A 25,509-nucleotide genomic window follows, 5' to 3' on the forward strand; every position below is an offset into this window, starting at 1 on the left:
CTACATTTTAAAGAGTCTGATTATGGGGTTAGAACTGTGCCTCAGTGGCAGGACACATACTTAGCATGAGCAAGGTCCTCAATTTAATTTCCTACATCAACTAAGACTAAGAAAAGTTAAAGTGGAAAAATCTGACACCATGATTCCATGCATTTGGAGATCTATGATCTTTAACATCAGGACTAGTGTCCCTTTTCTATATTAAATATGCAATAGGGCTGAGATGGTACAGAAGAGGACCCAGCACCCACAGCCACCTTTGCCTCCACCTCCAGAGGGTTTCACACCTTTCCTAACCATCACCAATGTGCACATACCCACAGATAATTTCTTAAAATGGGGACATATAAATATAATGCACACTTACACATTTTGTTTTCTTGAGTCATTGACACTGAACACTGTTCCTAAACTTGGTGAACAGCTTCTGCTTCCTACTCAGCCCTTAACTGCAGACTTCCATGGCAGGATGTAGGAGCTCCAGCAGAAACAAGAATCCCATTTAAACTCTTAACTGGTCTGTAAGCTGAATCTTGGAAACCAATAGTTTACTATGAATTCAGCATTCACTTCAGAAAATATTACCAAGAACTGGCATCGAGGCATATCCTCTCTCCTTATAGAAATGGTCTTGATGCAAACATATATTTTGGAAATATGACTTGAAAAAAAATAAATGTAATATCTGTCTTGGTTGAAATATGACTTGAAAAATTAATTTAACATCTGTCTTGGTCTCTGTTACCAAAACACAAACATCCTCAGGTATATTAGAACATGAAACAAAACTTCAACGTGTTATGAAGAAGTGGCGTTTGCTTCAGAACACATGAATGTTAAGAGCAGTCATTTAGAATCTCCAAGGTCTGGCTTGAATCTTACTTGTTCAGTGACTGTCATCTTTTGACACCTCTCATTTTTCCTCACGGTCAAACAGAGATGAAAATCTTCATGGTAGTTGTTTTAATCAGGGTGACTTTGTTCCTTCTGCCAGGAACATTTGGAGATAACTACAGGAATCTTTAGAGTGCCCTGAGAAATGGTGTCCATGGACATCTGTCAGGTCTGTCAGGTGACCATCCCAGCTGGGGCCAAACATCTCACTGCCAGTTTTCTACAGTGAGTATTATCCAGTCCAAAGCATCATTAGTGCCAAGGCAAAGAAACACGACCTTATAACTTGGGAGATCAAAATCTGTGTATACATCTGCAATATAAGCCCTAGTGGGCTGTTAGTCTTTATTATGGCCACACCTTGTACTAAGAGTTCTATATAATTTTTTCATTTTATTTACATATCTTTGGCTAGGGATACAGCTCAATGGCAAGCATTTGCCTAGCTTCAAAATAGGGTAAACAATTCATATTGAAAAGGAACCATTACCACCACTGCGCATGGATGAAGGAATTAAGGCTTTGGTTCAATTAGATGGCAGGTAACATGCTCAGACCACTGTCAATCCAGAACAGAGCTGACTCTCAAACCCAGGTGTCTTAGGGTTTACTATTGCTTTGAAGAGATACCATGACCATGACTGAAATTACCTGGCGCGAGTGAGAAGGAAACACGGAACACAAACAAACTCACTTAGGAGTTTATTAGAGGGGGTGCATACAGGCCTCGGGGTCCATGTGCATAGAGGCGGGGGGAGATGGCGTGTCCAGCTTTTAAAAGCTGCTTAGCACATGCACACAGGGGGTGGGCGTGACTATGTTATACACTGATGACACAGATGATGAGCGACTCATACATGCGTGCAAGGCTTTCGCTGAGTCATACGTGGATATAACCATGCATGTGTGCACGTGGGTCATGCGGGGGCCCTTTGTGTCCGAGGACCCGTCCGGACATGCCTGCCTTTAGAACCCGGAAGTGCAGCCTTATCTGTGGCTGAATAATTACAATGGCAACTCTTATATAGAAAACATTTAATTGAGGGTGGCTCACTTGCAGTTTCGGAGGTTCAGTCCATTATGATCATGAAGTAGAGCATGGTAGCATGCAGGGAGACCTGGTGCTGGAGCTCAGAGTAAAGATGGAGAAAAAGACCTCAAAGCCCACCCCTACAGTGACACTTCCATCAGAAGGTGTGGCCCAGATTAAAGGTGTCCACTGCAGTCTAGATTGGTGTGTGCTCCAGCCTCCAAGTCTGGATTAAAGGTGTGTGTCACCCAGCCTCCTCCAACAAGGCCACACCTCCTAATAGCCCCATGAGCTTATGGGGGGCAAACACATTCAAACTACCACACCAGGGTTGTTATAATGGCTCTTAACCATCCCCAAGCTGAGTCTTAGATAACCCATGTGTATCAGTCTCTATCTGTCTCTCTCTCGTTTCTCTCTTGTGCTGTCTTCCTGACACCTGGGACTGGGTGACTCAACCTAAACATTCGTGTTCCTTCACTATCAAAAGCAACTCCAACTTAAGTCTTTCCCAATTTCACAGGACAGTTTCTTCCTTTCAGAGAATTAAAATGGGAGATTTTATAAGAAAGGTACACATGCGAGCATGCGAGCACACACACGCACACACACACACACACACACACACACACACACACACACAAATACGTATTACTTCTCTAGTTATACCCGCAAAATTGTAGCCACAGCTTGAGAGATGGCTCAGGGACAAAGAACATGTTCTGCCTGCCCTTGCAGTGGACCCTTGCTTGGCTCCCAGCGCTGACATCAGTTAACTTACAACCACGTGTGACTCCAGCTTCAGGGTATCTGGTGCCTGTGACACCAGGTGCACATATCTCCACATAGCCATAATTAAAACTCTTCAAAAGCTGTAACCATATTCTCAAGACATGGAAATCATGGAACACACTACGAGTGAATATTCTAATGCTGACCCTAAGGCAGGTTACAGAAACAGAGATGGCAGAATTTAGGGACACTGAAGGTGGAGGAAGGTCATTTTAAAAAAGGAGGAGAAGCATACAAAGTGAGCTTATATCTTGTATCTCATCACCAGGGAAGCAGAAGCCAGAAGGTCAAGTTCAAGGCTGGCCCTAGCTACAAAGGTCCTGAGACACCATCTCAAACAGCCTAGAGAAAAGGACACAAGAAAGCACGCTGCAATGTCTAACTTTATTTGTTCAAGAGCTCCTAGTGCAAACATCAAACAAGTCTGGGTTTTGATCTGTGAGCTCATATCACATGTCAGGGGAGAAGCAAATTGCGACCTATAGACAAGGCTGAAGACTAAAGGTTCACGGTTAGTGGCATTGGAGGCTTGGGTTTTACAGCCTAGAACCCAGCAGTCACAGGTCTTTTAGGTCCTTCTGGATGTCCCACAGGGTGTCTGCACTCTTCCTGAGCTGAGCAACCTCATCATCCTTCAGCTTCTGGTTGATGACGCTGGTCAGTCCTCGGGCATTGAGGATGCATGGGAGGCTGAGGAAGACTTCGTTCTCAATGCCATACATCCCCTATGAGAGCAACAAAAGCATTCAGACAAGGCATGAGGTCATGGCACAAATGATCAGGAGAGTTATGTTGAAAACAGATGACTGTAGATTTGCTGAACATGTATTCTATTTTTCATTTAACTGGTCCATATGTCCATATATCTTTGGGGTTTGAAGTCATTTTCATATTTATAGACTATACAAACTTACACTGCAGAAAAACTAGTTACAAGAAGGTAGTCAGTACTTAGTTTTCAAGTCAAATACTATTTTCTGCTTAAATACGCTTTGCTATATGAATCTTTAAATGACTTTCAATGAGGTCCCTTAATGGATAACTTTCCATCAACTCATTTTTTTTTCATTTTTATATTGTTTGTGCCTGGGGTGGCACATGCCTTTAATCCCAGCACTCAAAAGGCAGAAGTACACAGATCGTTGAAGCTAAACTATGCAGAGCAAGTTCCAGGACAGCTAGGGCTACACAGAGAAACTTGTCTTGGAAAACAAAACAACAACAACAATTTTTGTGTGTGTTTGTGTCTGTGAGTTTATGTGTGCCAATGAGTACAGGTGCCTACAAAAGCCAGAAGAGGGCGTCAGATCCCCTGGAACTGGAGTGACAATACCATCAAGAGGTGCTGAGGAAGCAGTTTTAACTGGCTCTCAAATGTTCTTTAAATAAGGGAATTGATTATGGGTTCAATTTCTCTATATAACTAATGGTTTAATTAGTTATCTTAGTCTTTAAAACTATTAACCTCAAACATTTTTGTACATACACCAAAGTAGATAAAATAAACATTCTTCTCTAGGCACCCTAAAGAAGTCAACAATTACTCAAATTGACCCATACTCGCTTTATAAACTGTCCATAGTACGCTAAGCCAAACATCTGGTGCCATGCTGTACACCTAACCTTTCTGTATGTGTGGGGATGCATGTGTGCATCGTGTTTCAGTGTGTGCATGTAGAAGTCAGAAGTTGGCAGCAGGTGTCTTCCTTGATGGTTCTTCACTTTACTCCCCTTTGAAATGACAGCTTGTCAATTCAGCTTCCCAGCCAGCTAGCTTACTTTTGGGGATCTCACTTACTTGCCATAATTTTTTTTCCATTCTTGGCACTGACATGTAGAAACAACTCACTTGCTACATACGCTGTTTTAATATAACTTTGCTTTTCTTGGATGGATTTTATTCCAACGAAGTAATGCAGTAAAGGTTCATCTCAAACTTGCCATGTAGCTGAGGATGACTTTGAACTTCTGATCCTTTTGTCTCTACATCCTCAGTGCTCAGATCTGCACAACCACACCTGATTTCAGCAGAACTGAGAAACCAAACCTACATCCAGTCCCTGGCTTCAGGTTCTTTTGGCCTCTTTTGTATGTTTGCTTCATAGTTTTTGAATTAAACTAGATTTGCTACGTTATCGAGTGCTCCATGAAAGGCTGTCTACGGTTTATTACATAAGCTTAAAATGGACCTCGTATATGCTTATTTAATAGTACAGTACGGGCAGGTTCTGAACAGGACTCATGGTTAATAGTGTTTATGGCACACAAGGAAGATTTCTCAGAAAACGTTATCAGACACTTTAGCTCCTACAAAGTTAAGTGTTCTTGCCTTAGCCTTTGGTTGGGGAGAGATCAACTATGTTTCTATAAACTGTAAATGCAGAAGTAACTGTGGACTGAAGCTTCTTTGTCTTTCTCTAGATGAATCTCTTTATACAACATGAGACTAGACACGTTGCTACTTTTTTCCCCCAGCGGTTTCTCTCACCTTCACCATCGTAGACACAGGGTGAATCCGAGACAGGTTTTTCAACATAGACTCAATGAGGTCAGCCACACTTAGCCCAATGGCCCAGTTGGTATATCCTTTCAGCTTGATGACTTCATAGGCACTTAGGAAAAGAAACCATTTGAGAGATCATTGAACCTGACACTGAATTGATACCTGCTCTGTCTCTAATGGTCATCTTGGCCAATTTCTAAACTTTTCCGGCTTTAGTTCCTCTTAGTAAAGGAGAACATACACTTGCTTTGTAAGATTTTTATGAGCATCAAGTGAATTAATGTACAAATAAAAGCTGTAAAAATGTAAGGACTACATGGCAGAGTGATACACAGGTATCAGTGAATATTTACAAAGTCATGATGGTTATGAATGTTCACTCTCTTTTCAAGATTTTTTTTAAAATGTATGCATGTGTACCATGTGTCTGTGCGTTTGTATGTGCAGGTGGGTGCATGTGCACATGAGTGCCAGTATCCAGGGGTCAGAGGTATCAGATGCCCCTAGAGCTGGAGTTATAGGCAATCATGAGTCACCCACTGTGGGTGCTGGGAACTTAACTCCAGTCCTTTACAGGAGCAGTACAAACTCTTGATTGATAAGTTATTTCTCCAGTCCTTAAAACCATACACTTCCCACCACCATTGATTTACAAAGAAGTGTATTTCCAAATGTATTAATGAACTTAGGAAACAGTGAAAGACAAGACAAGCCATCACTCAAATGAGCAGTAACTTCATTCATAAAATCAAAGCACTGAAAAATCTAAGAAATTTTTAACCCGTAGATTTATTTTTACTACTCAGTCAAAATCTCCAAGAAGAGTCATTCTAAGTAAAACTTCCATATTTGAGGTAGCAATTTTTCTGCAAGAACTTTGCAAATAATAACACTGAACACTTGTCAGTGATAAAGCCCTGTATGTAATGTGTGGCTTCATTTTGACAAGTCTCCAGGGTCTTACACTAAACACAACTAACATGATTATCAATGACTATAACCTATACTTAATGCATCTGGGAGAAGAGGGGTGATAGATAACCCTGAATGTTAAATGGCTTCCAGTATGATAGTCAGCTTGAGTATCGGAACCAGAAGAATCCAATGCAAGCCTGCATTTTTGGCTGCATTTCAAAGTGATACATTGTTGGGACACAACAATCATGAAAGAGAATAGTTGGTAACCGAGAGGAATGGCTTTAGAAAACGAAATTAATGTGGGAGACTTTTTTAAGGGGGTGGGGTATGGTGAAGGACAGTAAGACCAGTGCTGCTTAAATACTTTCAGCAATTTGCCTGACTGTGTGTGCACGTGGTTATTTGACTAACAGGGTCCAGGTTTACCTTATTGGTTGACAGGTAACACAGTGAAGGCCCTCTCTCTAGGCAGTTCCATGTTGACTGCTACAGCTGGATTTGTATTGCAGCTTTCTCTAGATACCTGCACAGCAAATCTGACTGGTCTAAATTAATCCTGCCCACTTCTTAAAGAGACTCATCAGGGGAGGAGCTTCCTGAGCAGGCTGTCTGGAAACAGCTTAGAGTTTTACCTTCCAGGACAGGACACGAACTCACCAAGGTGGGGTCATCTCTACTCACCTGTCCACCACCATCTTATGTACTTCCTTCCAGTTTTCACTGTCATTGTCCGTTCCCATTTCAGGGTTCAGCTCTTGAAGGGAGACTCCTGCCACATTCACCCCACTCCACACAGCCACTGTGAGAAAAACAAAACTTTCTTATCTCAGATCTCAACTCTGATGCAAATTATCCCAACACCAGTTGGTACTATTCAGTGGCATCTGACTCTAGTAGAGTTTTCATCCCCTTTTGGGGAAGTATTTGTTCTAATACTTGGCTTCAACTAGCAACAAAACTGACCTTTTAAATAAATAAATAAATAAATATAACATGCATGTGTACATACACACATACATAATTTGTATGTATGTATGTATGTGTATGTATGTATGTACTTGTATGAGCATGTACAGGTGCCCAAGGAGTCCAGAAGAGAGAGTCGAAGCAACTGGGGCTGAAGTGACAGGCAGTAGTGAGCCACCTAATGTGGGTGCTATGAACTTGGTCCTCTGCCTTCTGCCTCAGCAGCGACTGCTCTTTGCTGAGCCATGCTTCCAGTCCCTACTACTGACCTTTTCACTCTCAACATATGTGGTTCAAAACAGTCACTGTATAATTTATAGAGAACATAAAATTATTTCCAAATCTCTAGGTTGGTAAAAATCACAAGAGATTATAGTTTGGGACCATCCTAAACTCTCAATTTTAGAAATATAAACTCCTCTACTGGGGATTGTTTGTTTGGTAACAAAAGCCCATTTCTTCTTAAGAAAAAAAAATCTATGGTAATTATACCCAAATACAGTTATTATAAAAGCACACTAATATATAAATTAGGGTCTCCATAATTTAGGGGAGAATGTCTGCAAACAAACACAGGAACTGGAGTTTGAAACCTCAGTCTCGCACTCCAAAAGTGTGACTCGCAGTATGAGTCAAGTACAGTTCAGTGCAACTACACAGAGACAGCAGCTAAACTGCTAGGGACCAAGTAAGACCCTCATGGTCCATGGTTTCTACTGCTTCAGGCCAACTAGACATCCTCATGGATTTTAAGGAACACCATGGGATGTGAGATTCCCCTCTGTATGCTGTGAATCCCATTGGTGAATAAAAGAACTGCCTTGGCCTGTTGATAGAGCAGAACTTAGGTAGGTGGAGAAAACAAATACGGAGTTTAACACAGTTTCTCACTGTTTGCTGGTGGTGTGCTGCAGCTCCTTAAAGAGAGGTTTTCCTGACTCAGTGGTAGCCGTGGTTTTGAAATGCGGGCTTTCTGGGCCGTGCTGCTAGCATGACCCCTGGTTCTTTCAGGAGATCCAGCCAAGGAGCATTTAAATGGGGTCTGTGAGAAGAATGCTACAACTTGCTTTGTGGAGACAAAGACCCACTGTGTGCCTAAAAATGGGGCTGTGAGCATGGCTCTCAGAGGTAGCAAACAGCTCCACCATGCTGGGCTGGGCAGGACAAGCAGGCAGTGCTGTATTTCCTCTAGCAATGGCGCCACTTAAGTTTATAAGAAGGGCTTAACATTTTAAGAAGCAATTCTGTTCAAAAAATAATCACAGATATACAATAAAGACAAATCAAGATGGAAAAGACCTCTAAATGAGACACAGTGTTTAAAAAATGTACATAGGCTTGGGAGAGAAAAAAAAGAGTAAAGAGATAGTAAATGCAATATGAAAGAATACAGATAGTAATAGATTAAAGGAGTAAAGATAATAAAATAAGTATTAAACTTGTAAAAAAAAGGTAACAGAGTAAAAATAAATAAGCCATGTAAAGATAAGATATACAAAGAGAGACGGATTATGTAGATTATTATGTTTTCTTTAAATTTTTTGACTGTGAATGAGCTAAGTACAGAGACACATTTCATTGTATGGGCTGCTAAGCTGAACCAACATATGTATTTTAAAAGTACCTTAAATTCAAAATATGGTTCTAAGGATATGTTGCTTTGGAAAAGAGGTTCTTCTTTTGTTTCCACAGAGTATGAGACTCTGTGAATTGCTTCCAGACTAATGTGGTTTGATGGACCAATACCCACTAAAAGGTTGCCTTAAACAATCCTCAAAAATTATTTTGCCCAATAAACAGCAGAAAGCAGTTTAGAGAAGAATTGTGCCCATATTCCTAAATATTATTTATAAATGTTTGTTTACATTTAAAAGGGGATATGCTAGAGATTTGCATTGGTATTGATCTTGGTTTATTGATAAAATTTGAGGTCAATTTTGTTCTATCTTGTGATTGTGTAGTTCATTTTAAAATGTAATGTATAATTAAGAAATAAAAGTTAATAGATAATCATCTATAATAGTCAAGCTTGTAGTCATGTTAGATTTTCTAGATGGACAGTTATGTATTTCAGATGGGAAGACATTCTTCAAACCTTTCAAAGACTACAGAATATGACATTTAAAATGTTTAAAATCTTAGGACTTTTATGACACATCTGCTCCTGGCAGCACCAATCTACTTCAAAAGGATAATGGGCATCAAAGAGGCTCCTTATGGGGTTTGTTAGCAATTTGGATAAGAAACTGCTCTTGCCTGGACTGCTTAATTGGACATGCAGGACCCACAGAAAAATGACTGCTAAACTTGCCTAAAGGTAAGACTGTCCTTTGGAGTTCTTGTTTCATGAAAGAGTCTGCTAGACATTCTGCAGGACACATAAAAAAGTGACTGGCAAACTGCCAATATAGCAGATCTATCTTTAAAATCTCCTGCTTTATGGAAAAGTCTGCTGGATACTATGGGTCTGTAGGCTAAAAATGGATGCCCTAATGGTACAGAAAAACTTTGGGTGACTTTCCAGATAGTGAGATTTCTCTGTCAATTCTAGAATTTTGGAAGTTGCTTTTAATGCACTTCCTGTTTACTTAGGTAATATATCCCACTGGAGTCTTTGATGGAGTTAGAGAGTAGATAGTAATAATATAGCTTTCCTTAATTATGGTAAATGATAAAATAGATATAAATATTGTAACTGTAATTATTGCTTAATACCTGCTTTGTTATGTTATTTTACTATGCTAAAGTTAAAATCTTCCTTCTTATTTAAACAAAAAAGGGGAGGTGATGTGGGATTTCCCTCTGTATGCTGTGAATACCATTGGTGAATAAAGGAACTGCCTTGGCCTGTTGTTTGGGCAGAACTTAGGTAGGTGGGGAAAACTAAACTGAATCCTGGAAGAAAGGAGGCAGAATCAGTGAGAAGCCATGGATCCATTGGAGACAGATACACTGAAACATTGCTGGTAGACCACAACCTTGTAGTGATGCACAGATTAATAGAGATGGGTTAAATAAGATGTAAGAGTTAGCCAATAAGAGCTAGAGCTAATGGACCACGCAGTGATGGAATTAATACAGTTTCTGTGTAATGATTTTGGTTCTGGGAGTCCGGAACAAACAAGCAGTCCTCTTCCAACAACCATGGATCTATCTAACTGTGCCCAAAAAAGAATGACTTTTCTCTCATTCTGTATAAATACAGGTCAATAAGGGAATAGGAAAAAAAACCACTGCTCTAAGATAAAATCGACACACTAACAGACCAAAGTACTGCACACCCACGGGAAAACACGGCAGAGGCCCCAGAACCTGTGCAATATTTATCTGGAAACATAACCTTGAACTCTTCAGAAACAGACATGGATGGATATTTGTACTCCAATAATGTCAACATCATGAAGACACACAGATCAAGAACTGCTCCGGACTAAAGAAGACTCAGGAAACAGAATGAGTTATGACCCAAGATGTCAGGATGGATCCAGATGGGGAAAAGGGCCCACAGGACATCAGAGGATGATATTTGCAAATTGCCCATGGGTTAAATATTGGCTCAGTGTTACATTTCCTGAATAATAAATAAAAGAAAAAAGGACCCCCCCCCAGGCTTTGATCCCAGCAATCTGGAGACAGAGGCAGGAGGATCAGAGTTCAAGGTTATCTTCTGATACTGGGAATTTTAGGCAAAAACTGGACTGCATGAAAAACAATAGCAAAACCACAGAACAAAGTAAAGCATGAAGGAGGAGGGAAAGATAGAATAGAAGAAATCACAGATTCAAGGATTTAGGGAGAAAAGACTATGATTTAATGGGGGACAGCAAACACAGTGAGGCAGGCAAGCTGGCTCAGCGGGTAAAGGTGTTTGTTGCCAAGACTGATGGCCTGAGTTTGATCCTTGATAACTTTGTGATAGGAGGAAAGCAACTCCCAAAGTTGTCCTCGGATTTCCACATGTGTGCAGATGTTCACACAGAGATGTTTTTAAAAATAGCTAGATGAAGTTGGGCATGGTGGCACATACCTCTACCCCCTGCACTAGAGAGGCAGGGGTAGATTTCTGTGATTTCAAAGCCTTCCTGGTCTACATGGCAAATTCCAGGACAGCTACATTGTAAAGTTCCATAGTAAGACCCTGTCTGTAAAACAACCAAAAATAAAAAAAAAAGATAGCAAGGTGGATGGATGCATGAATGGATGGATGGATGGAAAGATGGATGGATGGATGGATGGATGGATGGATGGGTGGATGGATGAACAGATGACAGCAAAAGCAAACTGGAATAGAGTCAAAAATACAACTATACTATTTCTGAAATCTTTCTGAAATATAGCAAAGCATATAAAACTAAAATTTGAAATAAAAAAGAACAGTCTGCATAAGCTGGAAACACAAAGGAAATCATTTTTCTTACCGCTGGAGTCACCATGTTCGCCCAGAATCCACCCATGGCAACTGCTGGGATGAATGCCAAGCTTCTCAGCCATAAGGTAGCGAAACCGAGCAGAATCCAGGTTGCATCCACTTCCAATCACACGGTGCTTGGGTAACCCGCTTAGTTTCCAGGTGACATAAGTAAGAATATCCACTAGATATTTTAGAAAAAAGAAAGTAAATTTGAACTGCTGAACCAATTAGAAGGTATTCTGGCTTCTTCCTCTCCACATGCCCATCTCTCAGATGAGATATGATCTAAAAAAAGTCTGTAACTTAACTTTTCAGACTCAGGTTCAGACAGATAAGAATGAAGCATTTGTAAAAAAAATGTAAATATAAAAGACATAAAAACTGTGCACATGGATTATTATTTGACATAAGAATACCTAGGAACTTTACAAGTCAATGAACTTTACCATGAAAGAAAGAAAAAGGGCTGATTCAGCCTCACTGGGATGGCCTGAATAAGAAATACCCTCCTGATGGAGGAGGGTCATCTTTCTATCTGTTGTTTCATTGGTTAAGTAATAAAGAAACTGCTTGGCCTCTGGTAAGACAGAAAATTAGGTAGGCGGAGTAGACAGAACAGAATGCTGGGAGGCAGAAGCCTAGTCAGTCAGTTGCCATGATTCTCCCACCCGACACAGCCACAGGATAAGATCTTCCCTGGTAAACCACCTCGTGGGCAACACAGATTATTAGAAATGGGTTAGATCAATATGTAAGAGTGAGCCAATAGGAGGCTGGAACTAATGGGCCAGGCAGTGTTTAAAAGAATACAGTTTCTGTGTAATTATTTCGGGTAAAGCTAGCCGTGCGGACGGCCGGGTGCCAGGAACGTAGCCCGCCTCTCCTAATACTACACCCTCCCCCACATTATAAGCATGCAGTTGAATGCTTAGTAACCAGGGAATGATACTACTTAAAAGGATCAGAAGAATCAGGAAGCGTGGTCTTGTTGGAGTAAGTATGGCCTTATTGGAATATGTGTGGCCTTGCTGGAGGAAGCACGTCAGTAGGGAGTGGGCTTTGAGGTTTCAAAAGCCCATGCCAGGCCCAGGCTCTCTTGCTCTGCCTATGGATCAGGATGTAGAACTCTCCGCTATTGCTGCAGCACTGTGTCTGCCTGTGGGCCGCCATGCTTCCTGCTATGATAATGGACTAAACCTCTGAAACTGTAAGTCAGCCCCAATTACATGCTTTATTTTGTTATAAGTGTTGCCTTGGTCATGGTGTCTCTAACAGCAACACGACACTGATGTACTCACTTAGATTGCCCCCAGTTCTAACAGTCTGTGGCTGTGGAGGCTGTCATCACAAACAATTGTCACTTCTAGGTTAGCAAGGGCTGCCAGGAAGCATTTTCTTGAGTACAATATTGTCTAACAACTTATCACGAAATTCATGTCATTACTGTCTCATGGTTGGACAGCTGCTATGTAACCTTCACCCCTATGTGGCACAGTGGTAAGATGTTTGCTGGGTCACAGAAGGTAAAGGCTATGTTGGAAAGAAAAGGAAAGAAGTACACTGTCGGAAAAGAAGCCGACAGTGTATCTGGTTATCCCCCCCACTGCACTCCCCTGTGCAGCCTGGCGAAGTATTTTAAGCTCGCTCTGACTGGATAATGCCTTTGTATGCCAACTTGAATACATCAGAAGTGGTCCCCCTAACAGACATGGCCCCCCCCACACACTCTGCAGAAGTGGTCCCACCTTGCAGAAGCGGTTTCCCCTACAAAAGTGATTTCCTCATGCAGAAGTGATTCCCCCTCCTGCAGACATGGTTCCTCCTTCCATGCAGAAGCGGTCCCCCACGCCGCAGACATTGTTCCCACCCTACAGAAGTTCCCTGAAGACTCAGACTTAGAAAGTTTACCATGGAAGTGATATAATTAATGACGACTGAAACAGGACGTGGATATGGAATAATATGGCTAGCTTTCTGCCATTTCTATCCTACAATGACCTGGTGCACATGTTTACATACACGACTGAACCATCCAGGAAGCCCCAATCTAGACTCATAAAGAATGGAAATACAGAAATGGTCTCTAACAGGTCCCAACTCCCAGTACTAAGGGAACTGCAGTGATTCCCAAGCTTCTTCACAATCCTCCAAGGAAGGGTCAGAGACAGCGCTACCATTTTATCAGCATTCTGTGTATGCGCACCATCACGCAGTAACATAAATGATAAACTACAGACCAAAGATGTGTGACACTGACCTGAGCGGGGACACAGCTCAACGAGAGAATACTTACCTACCATGTAGTTCAATCCCCCGTGCACCCCAAAACAAGTGTGTGTGTGGTTGTGCATGTGTATGTGTGTGTGTGTGTGTGTGTGTGTGTGTGTGCATGTGACAGAGATGGAACTTTAGCCATTTGTTATGGCACACGATAAAGTAAAATTTACTTTCAAAACCTTAAATTGTTTTTAGAAAACGTTCTTTTTATAAACAGAAAGAAAAAAAGCTAAGGCAAGAAAATGTCAAACAAAAACCAGCTCGGCCATTTCAAAATCACTTTCTTTGCAAGATGGTGACAGACAAACAATTGATACCAGGTTCTACAAGCTGATTCTGTTTTTAGAAAGTTTTAGTTATTTTTCTTTTATGTGTGTTTATATACCTATATGTCCATATGCCACACGCAGAGGCCAGAAAAGGGCATCAGATCCCCCAGAACTAGAGTTACAGCTGGTTGTGAGCCAACATGTGGGTGATGGGAATTGAATCTGGGTCCTCTGCAAAGGCAGCTGCGGGCTCTTAACTACCAAGTCATTCTCTCCAAGCCCCTTTGGGAGATGTGACTATTTTGTCTCTTGTCCTGATTTATCAATTCAAATGAATGGCTCGGTGGCAACTTGGTGGTGTAGATTTTGCTTTGTGAACCCACTCTGACTTTTACCCTGGTCTGATCGCCCAGCAGAAGCTGTAAACAATGGCATCGTATAATTTTTATTATTAGGCTAAAAGAGGTGGTGTCGGGGACTGGAGTGTGTTATATACGGCGTATGCACACAAGAGCACACACATTCTTGTGCGAGTGTGAAGGCCAAAGGTCTATGAGTCTTCCTCAGTTGCTCCCTGTCTTATTAACTAATCCAGAGTTGGCCAGTTTGGGTAGGATGGCTGGCCAATGAGTGCCAGGCAATCACCTGTTGCCATCTCCCTGGCACTGAAATTAAAACTGTGTGTCCCCAAGCATGGCATTTTACCTGGTTGCTATAGATCCAAACCCAGGTCCTTATCATAACATATACTTTGCAGGGTCATTGCCCAGCTCCATCCTTACAGCATTAACAAATGCCTTCCAGCTCTACAGCACACAATGGTTGAAACAAAAAGATGAAACCCCACCATACAAAACTCACATTTTTAAACATTTGGCCTGGGATGGAGCCATCTGTTTTGCAAACACCATCTTTCTGCACCAGTAACAGCAGACATGTGAACCAACTCTGCCAGTAAGCAAACCCAAAACAAAGTCCCCAAAGGCGAAGCAGACAGAACAGAACCAGACAGACCACTGTCACAGTTAAAGCCCCGCGTTAGTACCTGGGTTGGACACCACAATGATGGTGCAGTCAGGGCTGTACTTGATGATCTGAGGAATAATGAACTTGAACACATTGACATTTCTCTGCACCAGGTTGAGTCGACTCTCTCCCTCCTGCTGACGGACTCCTGCGGTCACCACCACGATCTTAGAATTGGCTGTCACAGAGTAATCTTGAAGAGATATGGCAAGAGAAGGAACCTTAAATTCAACTCCTGGGCCAAACAGGCCATCTATGGCATGCTCTGGAAGCTTCACCATGCATAAGCCTCCAGAACTTACATGAGTTACAGTTTCTGTATTAAAAGACTGTGTTTTAAAAAGGTGTGTGTGTGTGTGTGTGTGTGTGTGTGTGTGTGTGTGTAGATGAGGGCATCAGATCCTCTGAAGCTGGAGTGGCAGGTGGTTGAGAGCTGCCCACACAGGTAGTGTGGACTGAACCTAGGTCCTCTGGAAGAGCAGCACACAGTAGTCAACTAAACACTAGGCCATTCCTCCAGCCCCTATTTAAAGGTTTTCAGAGCCGGGTGGTGGTGCACAGCTTTAATCCCAGCACTCGGGAGGCAGAGGTAGGTGGATCTCTGTGAGTTTGAGGCCAGCCTGGTCTACAAGAGCTACAGAGAAACCCTGTCTCAAAACAAACAAACAAACAAACAAACAAGAAAGAAAAAAGGATTTTCAGGTTCAAACTTCTGCAGCTGCAGTTTTTCTTCCCTGAGAGACAATGAAGCAACCCCACTTTAAAACTGGCAAATAATGAACCAGGGAAATGCCTAAAAGTATGTCTGTGGCTAAGAAGTCCATTTGATTTCCATGAACAGCTGAAACATGTCAGTGAGCCCGCAGCCCAGCAGACAGGCTTTCCACAATCACCATGAAATTATGGTTTTGCATATTCCTGTTAGTAACACACAAGGCAAATGAAACTCAATTTTAAGTTTCTCTTTAGCCATATAATGCTACTGATATCTATAAAGGAAAAGAAACTGTTAAGTTTGGATTGGAAATCAAATTTTGATTTCTAATATTCCATGTACCAAGGGATGGGACACATTTCTAATGCCAGCACTCAGGAGGTTGTACCAGAAGGACTGCCATGAATTCAAGGCCAGTATGAGTTACACACTTATGTATTATACATATACATACACATGTCTACAGTATGTAAAGGCGTGCATGTACGCATGTTTAAGAGAGTCTCACTTGTAGGGGTGTGGTCGATTAATAACCAGACCAGCTCAATACAAAAGATTTAGTTTTTAATAATTGAGGAAAAAGGGAAAAGTTACACAACCAAAGGTCCCGTGAACTCCATAAGCGCAGGGAACCAAAGAGAGAGTGGGGAGCGCACAAGCAAGATTTATCTGTATTCTTTGGCCTTAGGGCAACACACCCCCAAGACAGAATGTGATTGGCTGAGCTTCCCCATCACTCACTATGCAGCCCTGTCTGGCTTGGAACTCATTATCTAGACCAGGCTGGCCTAGAACTGCTTGCCTGTGCCTCCTGAGTGCTGGGATTATAGATGTGTGCCACCACACCTGGTTGTCACATATTTGTTAGGGAAGATTATTTATGTTCTAGTGGTATTAATTTTCGTAGAATATTTTATTTTTCTGCTAAGGAAGTGTTGATGCAATCAGCAAATTCCAACACAACAGCTCATTCCCATCATTAATGCAGAAGATTAACAGTCTTTTCCCATAAGATGCAAGGACTGGTCTTATTTCCTCCTTACGACTGTGTTCTGAAGGTGGAATGACAAACCCAACCACCTGACCCAGGACTCTGAATGCTACATAAGTAACAACCATTAGGTAGCTTCTTCCAAGGGAGCTGAGGAACGAGGGGACAATTCTGGGACAAAGGAAATGCAGATTACTTGAAAACAGATATTACATATAATCATTCTGGGGTTTTATTATTTTTTAAAAGGTAAAGATGATTTAAAAAAAGAAAAGAAAACACACAAATTTTACTTCAGAAAACAAACTGCGCTGCTGAGCACAGTCCTGCACACCTATAATCCTGGCAGCTAGGAGAGGCCAGCCTCAAGTGCATAGTGAGTTCAAGGCAACCTGGATTCCATGAGCTCTGTCTCAAGTAAGCGAAATGAACAAGAACCATGTGTTTGTAAAGTAAAGCTGACAAAGATGACTTCTGGTATGTGGCACACAGGACCACATTCTACAGGGATTCTCAAAGGCAGAATGTGTTCACATGCTATGTGCATCTAAAGCAAAATCTCCAGAAAACGGATGTCTAGAAACTGATGCAAAAAGGTTGGCATGTCTGAGGCCAATTCAGACAGTAAACAACACAGCACACCACAGCCTGAGATTCTCTACTGGTGATATGGCCGCAGTAGAAATGGAGAAGAATCTCATTTTTTTTTTTTTTTGGTTTTTCTAGACAGGGTTTCTCTGTGGTTTTGGAGCCTGTCCTGAAGCTAGCTCTTGTAGACCAGGCTGGTCTCAAACTCACAAGAATCTCATTTTTAATGACTATACATTCTACAAGTAGAACTGAGAACAAATTTTAAATTAAATAGGGGACTATTTGTAGGTAGTCGGAAATTTTGTAGTATATGAAATTACTAAAACAGATCATGAGTGTTTTGTTTTTAGCCATTATTAAAACAATCACTCCACAATTACAACTTTTTCTAGTTTAAAAAAAAATAGTTTTAACTAGGTGGTGGTGGTGTACATCTTTAATCCTAGCCCACAGGAGGCACAGGCAGGTGGATTTGTGAGTTCAAGGCTATCCTGGTTTACAGAACCAGTTCTAAGAAATCCTGTCTCAAAACGAAACCCAAACAACAACAAAACCCAAAAAACAAACAAACAAAATTTAGGATAGAGTATAACTCAGGAAACGTTGGGCACTTGCTCCGCATCCAGCAAGCCCTGGGCATCATCACCACAGGTAGTAATAGCAATAAATTAAAAGTAAATGATAAGTTTGTCATGCTGGGGGGTACATCCCAACCATCTATCCATTATAAAATTTCTTTCACATAAGATCCCTTGTAGCATGCAAAGAAACTACCTACCTTTATCCGCCACAATTTTGGAAGTCTGAAGAAACAAGCTCCCGTGCTGCAGATCCATCATCTCTCCTTTGAGCTTGTCTTCCAGGACATCCACAAGGGCAAGTTCATCAGCTAGGGACTAGAAACACAAAAGCAGGCGTTCGTTCCTATCATGGTTTGAGTATGAAGTCTCTCACAGGCTGTGTGTTCTGAACACGCAGCTCCAGCTAGCAGAGCTGTCTGTGGAAAGTAGAACCTTGAGGACACGAAGCTTCACTGGACAAGGGGGTCACTGGGGATGGGCTTGGGGTCCACATTATAGCTGGCTTAACTTCCCACCTTATCTTTGCAGCCTGATCTACAGAGATATAAATAAACATGCCTTCTCTGCCATGATTGTCTGTGGGGGAAAGTAACACACCTTCTCATTTGAATTGCTCACCAAGGGTTTGAGTATAAAAATAGCACCCTAAGTTACACAAGGAAGATTTAGGACCAATATATCCTAAAGAAGTCTTTTACAAATGGCTAAGCACCCAATGTCTAAAATCCTCAACTTTGGTGTTTGGTCTTCAATGACAATTCAAGAGAAATTACAAAGATTCCTCATGAAAGTTAAGTTGGTTCATTAAAAGACACATTGCCTACACATTACGTACATATATGAACATATATATGAATAAATATGTACATATATGAACACACACATATCTATGAGAGAGACAAAGACAGATGATAGATACAGACTGACTCAGAACAACACTAGAAGTGTGTTTTGATGTCATCATAATTCAGAGGGCTTATGGGAGAGTGATCGATTTAAATCTCCAAAGGTGAGTTTACATTGGAGTTGAATGTGGTTGAACCCTAGAATGCTTAACTTGTCAGGAAGGGCAGTCAAGTCTTAGGATAAAGAGCCAATCCTCGGGAACCAATACCTAAGCACGGGGAGAGACGACAGCTCTGTATCAAATATGGACACAAACTTTTATATACCTTCTTACTTATACGTGCTTGGAAAACTTTTAAAGACAACCGTTCTTCTGCATGCAGCATCTAAGAGCCCACAACATCCTCATTTTCATTTTCTAGTTCTAAATTAGCACCTTCTCACTTAATAATAACCTAATAGATTCTGTAACCACACCCAGCACCAGCATTCCAATCGTCTTTTAGTAACAGTACAACACAAGCCAGTGTTTATGTCAGAAAGCACACCACAGGTCGTCAGTGCCTCTGTGGCAGTGGGCGTAGAGAATTAGCTTTGAAGTGCATGTTTAGCTGAAGGAAGCAGGAGAATCAGCACCTAAAAAACAACCAAAGCGCTGAATATAGCCGACTGTGTGTGCTGCACACCCTCCACAAGCAAAGATACACAAAGAGATGCATGGCCAAGGACTGATGCTGCGGATGACTCAAATCTCTCTACCTATATCTCCACAGCTCATGCATTTACTGTGACTATAAATAAACTATTAAGGAGCAAGACCAGTTGGAAGCCAAGAATGCTAATGTAGAAATCTTTTTAATCTCAAGAGGAATGGATGTAGTTATGAATTCTGCCTCTTAGTTAAATAAATGACTCACATCAATGGGTTGGTATTTGATACCAGCAATTTTATATTCAAGTTCTGGTTAAGTATGAGATTTTTATGGGAGGAAAAGATATAACTTTTTAAATAATTAACCAAATGGGGAAGTACCATTCGCTAATTTTCATTTTTGAGCTTGTCCTAGCCTAGGGATATGTATTAAGATATTCTGAGCAGCTGCAGTGGGCTTCAGGACCCAGGGCTACAGTTCTCTCCCATGTCCTATGCTGCTGTGGCACTGGGTGGGTTATTCACATTAAATAAGTACATTATTTTGTGGTGCTGAGGAACTGAATCCAAGGCCCCGTGTGCTGCAGGAATTCTCTCTATCTGAGCGTATGTTATCTCAATGGTCAACTTTAGAGTCTTTTGTCAGATACGTGGAGGGATAGCCATATGTACAGTTCACGTGACAATGGACAGGTGATATTATTTCTCTTGCCTCAGTTACTTTGTCTCAAAACAAGGAAAAGAAAAGTTCTCTGTAAGGAGGATGTAATGTTATGGGCCAAGAATTACAGCATCTGGAAGGTTGAGCTGATGCAGAACTGTCACAAGATTGAGGCCAGCCTGGTTTGAAGGACACCCCACAGTAAAACAGCAGCATCTACCCTCCCCCCACACACAAAAGTTGTTTTTATTTAATCTATCAATTGTTTAGAATAAAGCAGTTTACTAGCATTGGCATGCACTTATTTTTTTTTTAAATGTAAGCTCAACTGTTTTTGTTCTGACTAAAGAGTGAACACTCAATTAAGACAGTTTACAACCCCTATAATTCAGGAGACTATCACATATCATAGGTATCTAGCCAATTAAAAGCACCTAGAGAAAACAAGCAAAAGGGCACAGTACACACTGATTAGTTCTTTGATAACTATTTCTCAGTTAAAAGATTCACAATTTGATCCTTTAGAATTTAAAATTTACACACTGGAGAGATGGCTCTGTGGTTAATGGCACAAGCTACTCTTGGAAAGGAACCAGTTTAGACTCCCAGCACTCACACAGTGGCTCACATCCATCTGTAACTTCAGTTCCAGAGGATCTAACACCCTCTCCTGGCCTTCTTAAGCATGAATGCACATACATTCAGGCAAACACTCATACACATAAAATAAATAAGAAAAAGTTTGGGGTCAGGTCTTGTGGCACATACCCCTAATCCCAACATTCAGGAGGTGGAAGCAGGAGGGACCACAACTTTGAAACCAGTGTGGGATACCCATAGAATCTCAAAAGCAATTAAAATAAAAAGTGCTGGGAACGCACCCAGGAACTGAGCTGTAGAATGCTCATCTAGCATACAGAAGAGTTCCTGTGCTCAGTCCCCAACAAAACAACAACAACCCATTAAACTTCACAAACAGAAGGAATATGCTTGGTCAGAGGTACTCGGGAAGCCTCAGCACAAAGAATCAGTGTACTCTGTGGCGGGGGAGGTGCTGCTTGCGAGCATTGCTTCTCTCTTCCCACATGTAAGGACGCTCTCAGAACCAGCAAGGCCTCAAAGTCACTAAAGTCAGAGATGCAAGGAAAGAAACAGTGATGTGAACCACAAGGGCTATCTGTAAGTACAACCAAGAGTCTAGGCAGGAGGACGGCGAAAGGAATAGTAAGTCTGGAGACACAAAGTCAGCCTTAAAACTGATGCCTGCCGAGAGCTGTGGACGGCAATGATTATGTAAGAATTTGTCCTGTTCTTAGAAGACATGCTGGGGGGCTTAGAAAGCTTCATCTCATCAAGATATTCTCAAATGCTTTAGGAAACTCATAGTACATACATGATACATATACACATACATACATACATACATACATACACATACGTATATGTATACATATATACATACATACACATATGTACATGTATACATATATACGTACATACACACATATACGTATATGTATACATACATATACACATACATACACATATACATACACATACGTATATGTATACATACATATATACAGACATACATATATACATACATATATACATAATGGAGGAGGTTAGAGAGATGAAAGGAAGGAGAGGGAGGAGAAGAGGGGGAGAAGACGGCAAAAAGCAAAGGGCTGGTAAATCTGAACGATGCATATATGGAAATGCTGATTTATTAAGATAATTTTTACAAATTTTCTGTTTTAAGTTTGAAATCATTTCTAAATAAAGCCATAGGTTTAAGATTTGAGACTAGTAAGACGTTCTTTCAACAAGCCACTCTACAAAAATCCCCTAAGAAGAAAAAGCGGAGACCACGGCATCTGAATTTTCCAGTCACTCATTCAACCACAGGTCCCAGTTTATCACCATAGAAATGAGGCAAGTTACCATGCTGTCCTCCTGATGTGACACCCACCCAACAGGTTAATCACAAAGAAGTCCCCAAAAAGCATATACCAAAGAGGATGCCCTGAAACCAACCTGGACCAGTAGGAAAAAGTCAAAGGCTTGCGAGACAGAGAAAAAAAGGCATGGTAAGGATATAAAATGCTTGTCTTGGATTGAGGCAAAACCAGCTACAACAGATGTGATTTTGACAACATGGAGAATTTTAAATGTGAATATGATGAGGGACACCACACTACTATAGCAGTGTCAAGAAATCCCTGGGTCACACAGAGTGACCAGAACCCTCTGATAGTGTACAAGTACTGAAAGATAAGTAAGCGTGACCTTCGAAGTTACTTCAGATTGCTGAGGGTTGTCTTCCTGCAGCACGCATGACCTCTCTTGCTCTTAAAACATACCTTTCCCAGAATGCTGATAGCACAGGCCATTCCAACTTGTCCAACACCTACAACAGTAATCTTATTGTTCGGGGTAGCTGCTTCCTCTTCCGCGACTGGGGCAATCAGCTTTTCCTTAAGGGTTGCCATGTTGCCTACAAGAAAAAGGTGATCAATGCATTTTCCAGGAGTGGAATCTGAGTAAGAAACAGCCTAAAACGACAGAGCTTCAATAGCAGAGTAAAGTGCAGCGCAACAAGGAACCTCAGGGTGGTCTAAACACAGAATGCATTTGCGGGAACCACATCACACCTAATGGACGATTTAAACACAGGAAAATTCTCTAGGAGCTTAAAATAAAAGTTCTTCCCCTGGGCAGAGAACTCCAAGCACGCAATTAAGTTGCCATCATCACTCCTATGGCCTTTTTTGTTATAATCGCTCATTACTGGCTAAAGGGTAGGGACATTTGTACTTAAATAAGCTAGTTCTTTCCATTGTCCCTATAAGAAATTTATATACCACCATGTTAACTGGCTAACTTATATTTATAGCTTTTCATAAGCAAACAGAAATGACTATAATTCCCATTATAAATAATTACTTTCACTCTGGGTTGGCAAAGTCTGAGTTTTGTGCTTTAAATCTCATGAAACGTTCACTGCCCTCCTCACAAGTTTCTCCTTCACGAGCAAGTATCAAATTTAGTAACCTATGCTGATTACTTTGTTGCTCTTTAGCTTAGCTTATCACAGCTGAGGTCCTGGTCATCATCCTGTTCATAGCCCATCCTGTTCTTCCTACAGCCGTTTTTCACTTTTAACCCCTGAAGAGCTAAGTGGCAAAACCTGGCTTTGCTAACTGCTGTGTGAAGACCCCTTAGTTGTCCTGAAGAAAGTAGCTGGAGTCAATCACGACTATTGTAGTCTGTAGCTTGTTAGTTTATTTTAAACCGTTTCTCCAAACTGTACCACGTCAGGGGTTATTTTGCCTTAGAGAATCACATTTGCAGCTTCCTGGTGGACACAAAGACAAGTGCCTCCAAAGGGCTGGGACAAAGCACTTAAAGCGAATTCAAACAGACCCAGTATTTTAAGCGGCTTCAACAGAGCGGCTGACTTTCTCCAGTAAGAAAAGCACAGCCTCCCCAACCCCTGCCCACACCAAGTTTATTTTTGTTAGTTGGCTTAAAATCTGTTAGGTAGGTTCCAGAAAGCATTAGGAAGGTCTGGAATCCCAGCATTTAGGAGATGGAGGCAGGAGGATCAGGGGAGGTCAAGGTCAGACTCCATCACACAGTTACACAGTGAAATCTTGAGATTCCTGAGAGCCTGTCGTGTGTGTGTGTGTGTGTGTGTGTGTGTGTGTGTGTGTGTGTGAATTCAGAAAGGGAAAGCAGAAGCTTTCTCCAGCTGGGCTGTCCTGAAAACATCTTAAATTGGTTTGGGTAATTTCAAAAGCGACACTGTTGAAGATCCAGCAAGCACAGGCAAACTCAGCTGTGTAGAGAAAAGTACACATTCTCCTCCCAGCGCCCAACAGTGATAGAAAATGAGAAGGAAATGGTAAGCATTGTAGCAGGTCTGGCGTCAAATCAGAGAAGTGACTGTAGGGAGAGATAAATTGGAACAAACAAACAAAACACGCCAGTCTCAGGGTCCCTCACATCCCCTCCTCTGCGGACTTGAACAAGCAAGCGTCAGGGACTAAGATCCCCTCCGTAGAGGATCTTTCTGTTAAAGCCCAGGTTTTTCCTCTAATTCCCCCAGGTTGGGGCTCACTCGGTTTGCGGCCCACAAGCCACCTTTCCTGTGCAAAGCAGGTCGCGAGGGAGGCAGCAGCGCGCACATCTCGGATAAAGTCTCCGGAGGCAAGTCTAGGCCTAGCACACTGAACGCAAGAAGTAAACAAAACCTTCGTGCATCTAAGAGGCACAGCAAGTGCAGATACCCGGCTGCGGGGGGCGGGGGAGGGGCGAGTGGGGGCAGCGTGAGCCGGGGATGAAGCCGGACGTTTACGACTGAACTTTGCTTTATCCCCATTCCTACAATCGCAAGGAACTTAATCCATCACTAGGTGCAAGGCCTTCTAACCTTCACAGGACCCACTTGTCCCGCCGGATTCCCTGGCACTTAGGCGCGTGCCCCCAGCCTGCACCCCAGCAGGTGAGTGCTGTGTCCGCCACCTGCCGACCAAGGACTTGGTGGGACTAGGCTCACTTACGCGTGTGCAAGTCTCTCTCCCGATAGCACACAGGCCTGGGACCAGCCTGCAGGATGCAGATCGAGCCCGGAGTTCAGCCCCAGCCTCCTGCCCACCTCTGCTCCCTGGGCTGGACGCCAAAAACCGCCAGGCAGAAAGAGGCTGGAGCTGAGATGCTCAGAGGCAAAGGCCCCAGAAGATGGATGTGTCCTAGCTCCTTCCTCCTGTTCCGCCAAACAATTACGCCTCTTCGCTACCCCCAACATACACCCTGCTGTTCTGTGAGTCAGGCTTTAGGGTCCTGGGTCAAACCTACCGGACAAGAAGAGACTCTGCCTCGCGCTGAGGAAGGAAAACCACCGCAAAGTCAGCAGACTGCACCGCCGAGCCTAGATCTGCAAGGAGGAGGAGATGGAGGAGGCGGGGCCGCTGCCCTCCAGCCTCCTAGCTTTCTCTATTGTGATTGGAAACCCGAGCTGGGTCTACCACTCCCCTCGGCTCGCTCAATCCCCTTCAAGGACAAGGCTGCTGTAAGCACACGCTCACCCCCGCTCCCTCTCTAAAAGTTGGAGGTCACCTTCTGGCAGCCGCGGCATTCTCCCAGCTTGAGGTCTGGCTCTCCCTGTGGCAGTCGTCGCCTAAACCTGCCTCTCAGGCCTTTCTGGATCTTCCCCATCTTGCGCAAATAGAAATCTATGTCTAGATTGCATTTAGACTCAACTTTAGACCAGTCTCCTCGGTTAAGATGCTGCTGCTGGTCCATGCCTCAGAAAGACCCCCGGTGATTCTGAGCTCTCTCAGAAATCACGTCAGAGCAAGGGTCTTGCGCAGGCCTGGAATCC

General features: G+C 42.3%; 1 protein-coding gene across 1 annotated transcript; it reads right to left on the bottom strand.

Annotated features, from left to right (window-relative positions):
• Window positions 1-3,081: 3,081 nt before the first annotated feature.
• Window positions 3,082-25,137, bottom strand: Ldhb (lactate dehydrogenase B). The gene is made up of 8 exons (XM_041641397.1): window positions 24,984-25,137; window positions 22,487-22,620; window positions 18,162-18,279; window positions 15,106-15,279; window positions 11,522-11,695; window positions 6,819-6,936; window positions 5,205-5,328; window positions 3,082-3,441 (listed from the first exon to the last, which is right to left on the bottom strand). The coding sequence occupies exons 2-8, from the start codon at window positions 22,613-22,615 to the stop codon at window positions 3,274-3,276; spliced, it is 1,005 nt and encodes a 334-aa protein (XP_041497331.1). The 5' UTR covers window positions 22,616-22,620; window positions 24,984-25,137; the 3' UTR covers window positions 3,082-3,273.
• Between the last annotated feature and the right edge of the window lie 372 nt (window positions 25,138-25,509).

This window comes from Microtus oregoni, unplaced genomic scaffold (assembly GCF_018167655.1).
Source record: "Microtus oregoni isolate MIOR12 unplaced genomic scaffold, Mior012 000002F_ref0000024, whole genome shotgun sequence".
NCBI classification, from domain to species: Eukaryota; Metazoa; Chordata; class Mammalia; order Rodentia; family Cricetidae; genus Microtus; species Microtus oregoni.

Coding starts and splice junctions, on each gene's coding strand:
- Ldhb (XM_041641397.1), bottom strand. CDS start 22,615: ATGGCAACCCTTAAGGAAAAGCTGATTGCCCCAGTCGCGGAAGAGGAA. Junction 11,696..15,105: donor CATTGTGGTGTCCAACCCAG/GTACTAACGCGG, acceptor TAAAATATCTAG/TGGATATTCTTACTTATGTC. Junction 3,442..5,204: donor CTGTGTCTACGATGGTGAAG/GTGAGAGAAACC, acceptor TTGCTCTCATAG/GGGATGTATGGCATTGAGAA.